Raw genomic sequence first — 10,686 nt, forward strand, 5'->3', positions numbered from 1 at the left:
CTGATTTGTTTTCAATCCCTTTCCTAATAACCCCTAGCATAGCATTAGCTATGCTAATGCTAATGAGGAATTTTGAAAGATTTTTCAGCAGTGTGTGTAAATTAGTGGGAAGGGTCCAAGGCTTGGAAAGAAGGATGATGCCTGTGTTCTGTAGCCTACTCATCTGTTGTCAGTGCCATAATTTGCCTTTGGATTTTCTTTTGGCACTTTACCTGTTGCCTTCTCTTCTGCTTTTGACTCGTGTGATGGTCAGGAGCTTCACATAAATGCAAATTCCTTTTGAGAACTGAGTACTGAGGCATTGCACAGTTCTTTAAGCTGTTGAAAAACATATTGATAACGACCTGTGGAAGCTCCACTCAGAGTGACCAGAAAAACCACTTGTTGTTTGATTATCATTTGACTGAGGTTTGAGCCGCAGCGCAAACAAAATTAGTTCTCAGTTAAATCTGCGACAGCAGTGTAGGACCCCATCATCTTGGAAGTCTTTGGGTGATTTATGTTTTTACCTTGATGTTCCTCCAATATGGATGGGGATTAAATCCGGCCTTGTGCATGAAGCATGTGATAACCGTTATAAAATCTTGCACAGAATTGGAAGAACAGACAAGAAGAGCTCTAGAGCTGGACCAGGAACGGAAGAAAGCAAAAGAGGAAGCAGAACGCCTGGAAAAGGAACGCAGAGCAGCAGAAGAGGCAAAGGCCACACTTGCAAAACAGGCTGCTGACCAGATGAAGAATCAGGAGCAGCTGGTAAGAAGTGAATAGTCCCTAAGTTTATAAGTCTCTAATGTCAAAGCACAAAACGTAACTAAACATAGTTGCTATTCATCTTGAGTTGTAAAGTATAAAAATAAGGGCAACATTCTGTGTACGAAGCTATGGTACTATTTATGGCTACATTTAGATGCCGTGACAACTTGCCATGATGTCTGCATGCAGGCACTGGTGAATTGAAGTTTGATTCAGAGCTTTCTAAATCTGGATTCTTCTACTATGTTTTACCCTTTCCTTTGGAAAGGAGGCAGAACCAGGCAAGCACACAAGCATAGCAACAAGTTGTGTTCGTGCCTCTCTATGTTTGATGCCCGAATGCAGCCTGTGAGCTGCATGATGCTGCCTGCCAAGTGATGACGTCACACTGAACAGAATTCTCTCGCCGGAGAAGGCATGAACAGCTCCTTTTGAGTTTTCAGGATCTTACGAAAAAGTTAATGCTTTGCCATGCTTCTGAAACAGTGTGTCACTGTTGCCAGCTCAGCTGGTTGCTGTTAACAGAGTAGTATTAAGTAATTTGGTTATGTACTTCGTAGTCTAGCAATATTTCAATGGTTGGATGTGCATTATCTTAAGCTTATGATATGAAATAAATGGTTTCCGTATTTTAAAATAAATTATGAGCCTTGTATTACATAAAAATATGGGTATTGAACTTTCTGGGGAAATGCTTTCAAAGTTTCTGTGTGCTGGTATGCTGGCTCTAGATAAGTCATTTATAAGGTTACTGTGCATTTATAGAGCAGGTCCAGGAACTATGAATGGGTTAGAGCAAAGGGGCAGGTCTCACCTTTCTCTCTGTTCTTGCATCCCTGGAAAAGCTGGGATTCGAAGCCACAGCTTGAAGGGGCAGCAAAGTCACTCCTCCCTTGCACAATCTTTGTCTGAAAACTGAGAGAGGTCACATATGATTTCATCTGATCCTTCCTTCTTACTGCAGGCCAGGGTATCGCCTGCCACTCTGTTCCCTAGAGCCACCTGAACCCCAGGAACAGCTTTTGGAAGGACATGGGAGACTGCTGAGGAAGGGGAGAGACCCATTTTGTGAACTTACTCTGTTAATGCTTTCTTGGCAACTAATTCAGTGTTTCATAATTTGCCTGAAATTGCCAGGAAAAATGATATGGAGCTACAGATTCTTCCATTGTGTACTAAAGTGGATCACTTTTATTTTTCCCTTTTAGGCAGCAGAACTTGCTGAATTCACTGCAAAGATTGCGCTTTTGGAAGAGGCCAAGAAGAAGAAGGAAGAAGAAGCTTCAGAATGGCAGCACAAAGTAATTTTTCTGCACAGTAAAGCTGGGATTTGTGAATTGAAAGCCGTTCTGAAATATATGCTAAGGCTGCCAAAAAATAATAAAAACAACAACAAATGTGTAGTTATATGTTGGCTGACAATATTTGTTATGAAAGGGGAGCCAGACTGGCAGTGCAATTCTTTTTTTTTAGTTTTATCTTTTTATTTAATTTTCCAAACTGAACAACAACAAAATCAAAACAATGAGTTACATCCAATTAAGACATTGGTGGTAAAATAAGTTGACTTTCAATTATATATAGTATTAATTTTCAAAGATTAATACAACAATGAATAGAGATGAGAAGAAGTAGGTTGTAAACAGTTGAGTTCTAAATACGCGTAAAATGGAAGCCATTTTTCCCAAAAATCTGTTTCTAGGGGGTAATTGGTTCCAATTGGTGTAACTTGTCATCCATTCTTTCCATAATTGTATGGTTCCAAATTTTCACCATCCACAGCTCAATAGTTGGTGGTGATTTATCTTTCCGTTTTGTTGCTATTGCACTTTTGGCTGCTACTAACAGTGAATTAACAAGATCTCGTCTGATGCTGGGGATTGGTAATTGTTCCCATAATCCTAAAAAATTATTTTCGGTGAGAATGGAATGTCAGATCCTATTATCTCTCTAATAGCATTTAATACTTCTTTTCAAAATTTTACAATATATGGACATCCCCACCAGTAGTGGGCAAAGGTTCCCCCCCCCTCCTTTACAACCTTTCCAGAAAAGAGGTGAGACTGACAGTGCAATTCTAAGCAAAGCCACGGAAGACTTCGAAGGTGTAACTCTGTTTAGGGTTGTGCTGTTAACTTCTCTGCTCTTTGCCCTACCTCTGGTTTTCCTCTAGCCAGGATTCCCCTGAGTCCACTGTGTGTACTTTCCTTTTGGTCAGGGTCTGGATACTTGGTTCCAGGAGATTCCAAGGGCAGATAAACCTGGTGTTCCAATGCTAAATTGATTTCCTTTGTTAGGTTGTATAGGGACTTAGAAATATCTTTAAAATAGATCTGTGCCCAAGGAATTTTTTTTATGCCTCTTCCTAAATTTCAAGTCTAAACTTGAACTTCTTGCTTGGTTATAAACAGCAAAAGCTGCTGATTCTTCTAAATTGTTCAATAGGGTCGGGGTGGTTTATCACTGTTCCTTTGCACTGTTTTTTCATCAGCTGACTACAGCCAAACATATCTTTAGAAAGCAGAGCTGGTTCGCTGCAGTGACGCTCCACTTGGCTTCTCATCTAGTAGACTTCAAGTAACATTACCTACAAATCATAAAGAAAAACTATAACCTCCAACTTCTCAGTAAAGTCAGTTTGAGCCCATTGAAGGCCAATCCCACACTCCTGTAATTCTTCCCCAGGATATGCAATACAAGCCTCTATTCCGATACAAGTATGGTGGCTTTTAGTAGTCTGTGGACTTATAAAGTAATCTTTATTGCTCTTTTAGGCATTTGCAGCCCAAGAAGATTTGGAAAAGACCAAAGAAGAACTGAAGACTGTGATGTCAGCTCCTCCGCCACCTCCACCGCCACCAGTAATTCCTCCTACAGAGAATGAACACGATGAACAGGATGAAAATAATGCTGAAGCTAGTGCAGAATTGGCTTCTGAAGGGGTTGAGAATCACAGGAGTGAGGAAGAACGAGTAACAGAGACACAGAAGAATGAACGTGTTAAGAAACAGCTCCAGGTAACAGCACCTTAGAAGGAGCATGTGGCATGGGCTCCAATTCAGAGAGCTCTGTTACGTATGCCGGTTTATGCTCACTAAAGTTTTGTTCTTTTTTTGAAACTGTCACTCCTTACCCTATCACAATCTGCTTTTGAAACTTTAAAACTTATTTGTATATTTAGAGCAGTTATGTCCTGATCCTTCAGCTGAAAGCTTATGGGGTGATTTGCATACTTCTGACAGTAAAAACAAAAAGCTGGAAAGGAAATCACTAAAATAATCAACAGTGTAAACAGTGGAAAGTCTTAGCCAATATTTTCAAGGTTCCCAAGGGGTTGATGTTCTGGCTGGACTCTCAGGGCTAATTGTGCGATTCACTGACTTGTGGCCATAGGGTTATGTTACTTTGCAGAAATGTTATGTTCCATACATGTCACATATTTAGGCACCCCTTTATAGTAAAATAATAATGCAGAGGACAGCACCTTAAAGTCTGCTTTTAAATACTAGAAAAATATATGTTCTGATGGGAGGGACTGTGACTTCATGATAGAGCGCAAAGCTTTGCATGCTGAATGTCTCAAGTTCAGTCCTTGGCATCCTCAGAGCTGCTGCCAGTCAGAGTAGACGATACTGTGCTTGGTAGACCATTGGATGGACTGACTGATATAAGGGACGGAGGCTCAAGTCTTCAAACATTGCATTTGTTCTGTTTGACTGTTCAACATCAAACTGTTTAACCAAGCCTAAAATGAAATTTACACTTTAATTCAAGTGCTTGAAGTCGGCTGTTAAGTTCCCTTTATAAAGTCTCTGATCCCTTTAATAATGCATAGAAGGCAGCATTTACTTCAGAAGGACATCAAAACCAATATACAAGCTTCCTGGAAATATCATTTTATGTTTAAGCATTATTTTCAAAGATACAAATCTGTGATACAAGTAGCACGATCCTTCAGTTAGTTGAAAATTTTTTCCAATAGCCTAACAGATTTAACTAACCCCCGCCCCCCCCTGCCCCCACATGTTTCTGTTTCACAAGATGGTTTTGAGGGATGTAGCTAGCAAGCCACTGCCTTGAAAAATTAATGTCACTCGGGTGCTTATCCTTATTCCACGCCCCCAATTCTGTCATTCTTCCCCAGGATATGCAATGCAAGCCTTAGGTGATCCTTTGAAAACTGCTCTCTGAAAGAATGCTGGGTTGGCGCCAAGCTCTCATGAACAGAGTGAGCTCATGTAAGTGGATCTTTCCTTCCTCTGCACCCCAGTTCCCCTCAAACACAGCTGAGGGTTGAAGGACTCTCCAGAACAATATTCCACGTGGCCCAGGGATTGTGGCAGAAAGGAGAAAACAGCTGGAGTTGCCCCTGCCCTTTTACGCTTGGATGACGTGCTGTTCTGGAGGATCCCCAGACCCTCAGCATTGGTTTGGAGGGGCCACAAAGGGAAAGCCTAAAAGATCTGCTTCTGTGAACTCATTCCATTCACAGGAAATTGACTGCAAACCATTGTGTGTATTAATGCTACGCTCTTGAACTTTGTGTTTGAAATGTTCCCTGCTTTCAGAGAACCTTTTTTGTTGGTAGCAGGCTTTTCATATTGGAGGTATTGATAGGAAGTTTATAGAATTTTATAACTGTTATATTTCAAGTCTTTCAATTTCCTGTTAGCCTTGCACATGTGTCCTCCCTTTGTTGGTAGGCAGAAAATATTCTTACAGTTGTGTAGCAGCAGTCCTGCATGAATGTTTGGTTTAATGTCATTTGACCTTCATATTAGCGTGTCGTGATTTGTGGCTCCGGGCCACAATTCAAAGAGCTGTACAGCCAGCTCCATGTACCTAGCTCAGTTTCTGTGCTGTCTCTTTCTCCCCCCTCCCCCTTTTCTGAGGATCTGCCTCACCATGCTGATGGATAAATTGCCTACAAAACACTACCAGGGATAGGTGGAAGGAGAACACTGGCGTACACATGCAATACATTTTAGATCACAACCAGCATGTTAGCAATTCAAGTAGTAAGAGCACTACAACTATCTGAGTCAGATTTTGTTTTTGTTAATCTTGGTGTAGCTTGCTTCCCGTATTCTGTGTATGTGTTCAGGCTGTCTGGTTGGGAGAGTAAGGCCATAGGGCTGAGTTAGACTGGATGAACTTCTTATACCAGATGAAACGTTGCTTAAAGACTAGTAGTGTGAATGTCTAAACTCTGGGATTTTGTTCAACAGGCCCTGAGTTCCGAGTTAGCACAAGCAAGGGATGAAACCAAGAAAACTCAGAATGACGTCCTTCATGCTGAGAATGTCAAAGCAGGCCGTGATAAATACAAGACTCTTCGACAGATCAGACAAGGCAATACAAAGCAGCGCATTGATGAATTTGAAGCAATGTGAGAGCTGTTATTTTGCATATATGTTCTTCATTAAGCTTGAACCACCAGCAGAGAAACACAGGCCTTTCCACTCATGAACGGAACACACCCCACCTTGCCAAAGCACTTATACCAGTTTGTGGTTAAGCAGCATTTCATGAGTCATTCAACATTAAGGCAGCCCTGTCATCTCTGGCTCTTTGTGGGGTTGTGGTGGCAGTTTCCATGATCTCATATCCTATGTTTTATTCTTTCTCCTCTAAAAGAGTAGCACAGTCTCACACTATTACCTAAGCATTGATCATTTGAAAGGACACTGGCTTTCAACTTCACTGGCTGTGGTTTTGGTATGGGTGCATTTTGGGATGTTCTCTTCAGTTTAGCATATTTGTAAGAAAAATGACATTGCTGAATTGTGTATTTTCAGAGTTTTTTCACCTCTAGAGTGGAATTCTTTGGTGTTTCACGTCCTGTCATCATAGATGGTTTTCTTTGCCTATCTGTTCACAAAGGTCTAGATGGCAGGTAGCCGTTCCAGCATTATCTCTTACTTTTTTAAAAAATAAAGAAATGGAACGTTATCTGTAGAATATCTCCTACTTATAGGTCTGTTTTTACTGAAGTTTTCAGTTACCAGATAAAAGTAGGGAGCAGCTAAGTGCCCTATTCTCTTCCCTTTGCATCCTGTTATCCCAGTGAATTGCAAGGTGGAAAACCTGGACCTTTCTGGCAAGGGAGCATATGAAAACATCGGTCCCAAGGAGGGGACAGAATCCTACCTCACTATATATACATGATGACTGGTCATTCAAACACCACATTGAAATACTAACTGTGTTAAGCTGGGTTCCTCCCTAGATAAACGCTACACAAGTCTAGGAGCTTTTATTCTTTTAATATTTTTTGCTAGAACACAGCTTTCAAACAGTGTTCAGCTGCCTTTTTGTTGAGTAAAATTGTGCATTGTATATTTTACATTTAAATGTAAACCTATCTCTGGTATACTGTCCAATGAGAGGGTGTGAAATGGTTGGATTGAACATTATTTTCTAGACTCCCTTGTACTAAACTATCATTGCTGGGGGTTGATCGCTTAATGAAGGCAGTGCATGAACAAATGCTGCCTTGTGCTTGTTTTTAGGGCCCCTTTGCACATCACGTTCTTCCTGTTCACTTTGTGATAACTGTGAAGGTATACAGGAACATCATGCACAATGCTCTACATTTTCATGAAATCTGGTCATGGAGATGGTGGCAGAACAAGAGCAAATGAGCTATATGAACAAACTTTGATGCTGATGCATGCACTTAGTGAGCATTGAATGTACATTATAACTGGTGAGACCCTGTCTCATCTAGTTCTCCTTGAAATGACTAATGAAAAACCTTGAATTTTCACATTGTTTATAGAAATCAAGTTATATTCTTGATCTTTCACTAGCAGTTGGGAGAAAGAAGCCCTGATTTCTCTGAGGATGGTTCGGCTATCTTTTGTTCGGTATTATGCACTCAAAATTTACACTTACCTATTAAAATTGCCATTTTGTTAAATTTTCATGCACAGGTTTCTTATAAACAATTCTGTTGAGGGTTTTTTAGGGGGGAATATACTGAATTTAAGAAAGATATGTGGAGGAAGGACATCATGAAAGGAGAAATATATATTGTGCGCACGCGTGCATACACACACACACAAGTATTCCGGATTTTGTGGGTAAAGGTAGCTGGCGAGCCTTGAATAGATTGGGCCACAAATGCTGTGCACATACTTAAAACACTGCTTGGTTTTCCTTTAGTGTTTCTGCTACTAGTAGCTGAACATGGGGTCTTATGTATTGCAAGTTTTCACGCAGTGAATCATGAGACCTGAATTTCCAAAGTGTTAGAAAATTTTGCCATAGCAGGTGGAACACTGTGCTAGTATTTCCTGTTTTTTCCTGAAATGTGTGCACATGCATTGATATGCCAGTCTGTCTGGCGGGAGGGGGGGGGATACAAGTTAGGTTTGCTGTTCATAATCTACAGTGTATAGGTTAGAATTGAAATGGATATAATCCATTTATAAATGCTGTGTGAATTTTTCTAAGCAGTTGGGAATAAACATCTGTAACAACAAAGTTTTTCATAGCTAACAAAGTGGTGATAATGATCCATCACCAGCTGTCGGGGAACAATTAAATGATGCAGCAACATCAAGGAAATACATGGTGAAGTAATTTTGCGACATGCTTCCCTCCCTTTCCCCTCCATTAGCATCATGTTTTGTGTTGTAAAAATCAAGTTACAATTAATAACATCTATTATTTTGGATAACATTCATTGGCTAACAATAAAGAGAATACAGTTCATTCTTCTGAGGTCCACTGTTGTTATTTAACCCATCTTTTCCCTGATGGCATTGTTTAGTTACATTGTAAAAACCCACATTTATTGATGAAAAATGATTCAAGAGCAATAAAAATAATTGAAGCAAAGTTCGCTCCTGAGGGTAAAGGGCATGCACACCCGAATGGCAGAGGGTTGTGCAGTCTGAACCTTTTCCCTTGATTCCTCTTGAGATGACGTGATGTGGAATCAGAGATGCATGTGCTTAAACTGTATGAGTCTGCTCCAGTTTTACCACGTTTGGTAAATGGGCTTCATTACATCTTGGTCATGCTATCTGGGTTTCATCACATGCCCGTTTTGGGTAGGTGTGTATGGAGATAGCACAAAACTTTTTCACTGTGCGCAAAAGTCAGGATGCAGAGAACTGTGAGCAGATCTATACTAGTGAATGGGTTCTTTCCCATCTTCTCCTTCCTTGTCAGCCTGAAGATGAGTTTATAAAAATCACTCATCTTAAATAAATCATTTTTACTCCGGGAAGTGGGCCGGAGTTTGATGCAACCCATAGGTTTAAAAGGAATGTTAATTTGAATTGTTTAATGTTGCACATAAAAAAATAACTGCACTTGTTACCTGAACGCTATTTTCTGTCTGTTTCTGTGAAATCCAGAATATCTAAAATGCTTTATGCAGTAACCATTTTGAAGTTTGTGCTCTCCTATGTACCAGTGCTGGAAAATCTAGATTTTCAGTTTCTTCCAGTCAGAGGAGTATGTGATAGTCCATACAGCTGATGGCTGCCCAGCTGGAAGGTTTCCATCCGTTCAGACACAGCACTTGTAATTATGGTTCGTGGCAGTGTTCAGTCAAATCAGTGAAGTGGCTTGATTGTTGAATTCGGGACAGATCCTCACTCAGACTCAAAACAGACGTGACAAAATACCTAGATTCAACTCGTGTTCTCTTACCTAAAGGCTTGTCGGGAAGTGTAGGCGTCCTTGCAGCATAAAGTTTAGCATTTACAGTGCAGGCGTCCTTGCAGCTTAAAGTTTAGCATTTACAGAGCAGCAGGGAGGGAAGTGCAGGCGTGGGGTGCCTTTCCTCCCACTCTCAAGGTGCATCATGGCATTTTCCCTTCCCCTTACCCGGCCTGGCCCTGCAGAGCGATGCCTGGCTGCACCGGGAGACTTTAAGCTGCAAGGACACCTGCACTTCCCTCTCGCTGCTCTGTAAATGCTAAACTTTAAGCTGCAAGGACACCTGCACTTCTCTCCCTGCTGCTCTGTAAATGCTAAACTTTAAGCTGCAAGGACACCTGCACTTCTCTCCCTGCTGCTTTGTAAATGCTAAACTTTAAGCTGCAAGGATGCCTACACTTCCCGACAAACCTTGAGGTAAGAGAACACGAGTTGAATCTAGGTATTTTGTCACGTTTGTTTCGGCTCTCAGTCATGAAGAACTCTGGGTGATCATGGGGCTAGTCATTCACATACTCAAGAGTGTAGTTGTGAGTATACATTAAAAAACCTGTGCTCCTTAGCAAGGTTCAAAAGTTGAAAACTAAGGATTTCAACTCTATGTTCAATTACCTTACTCCTGCCAAAGGGTCCAATCTCTGCTTGCTGTAGCAGACATAATTTTTGCTGTAGATTATGCATAAATCTGAGAAATGGTTCAGTGCTATAGTTGAAAGATTGAGAAAAGGAAGCCTTGCTTCTCCACCAGAGTGAAAAGTCCTGTAACATAAACAGCCTTTCTGCACTGTTCAGAAAACCAAAGCCAATCTGCTCTTGTAGGACCTAAGGGACTCGCACTTGTATTGCAAACATTTGTCATCTTTGGCATGCTAACTGGGTTTCACATGTTCCAGTTTTGTGTGTATATTGATCTGGGTTGATCCATATCCATTTCTCTGAGGGTACTATGCATTTCACAGCAAGATTTCTGCTTAATGGCTTCGCATGGGATGCATGGAATCAAGGTAGAATTTCCACATCTGTGTAATGGCATATTTATGTGCTCAAGTCTGAATAATCTTTCATATGAATTACAGAAGCTCTTCTGATAGGAAAAGTTGCCCACCAGATGACTTCTCTGACTGTGTGCAATGTAGGTCTTGAAACAGCACCTTTGATTGCCCAGTAGTGTCCTGTGAAACAAACAAGGGATTTCGTTCCAAGGTGCTGTTTTACCAGCAGAATGGCACTTCCATTGGAGACAAGGGTGATTTTTAC

General features: G+C 40.9%; 1 protein-coding gene across 2 annotated transcripts in view; it reads left to right on the plus strand.

The window, feature by feature from the left end:
• The window catches only part of RDX (radixin), a 39,383-nt gene extending 30,906 nt beyond the window's left edge, over positions 1-8,477 (plus strand). For both annotated transcript variants that reach the window (XM_054973518.1, XM_054973519.1), the window contains 4 exons: positions 593-753; positions 1,962-2,054; positions 3,528-3,770; positions 5,982-8,477. In XM_054973518.1, the coding sequence (XP_054829493.1) occupies positions 593-753; positions 1,962-2,054; positions 3,528-3,770; positions 5,982-6,146 (662 nt within the window). In that variant the 3' untranslated portion in view covers positions 6,147-8,477. The remainder of the gene's footprint in view (positions 1-592; positions 754-1,961; positions 2,055-3,527; positions 3,771-5,981) is intronic.
• Positions 8,478-10,686: the final 2,209 nt, after the last annotated feature.

This window comes from Eublepharis macularius, chromosome 3 (assembly GCF_028583425.1).
Source record: "Eublepharis macularius isolate TG4126 chromosome 3, MPM_Emac_v1.0, whole genome shotgun sequence".
Lineage (NCBI taxonomy): Eukaryota > Metazoa > Chordata > Lepidosauria > Squamata > Eublepharidae > Eublepharis > Eublepharis macularius.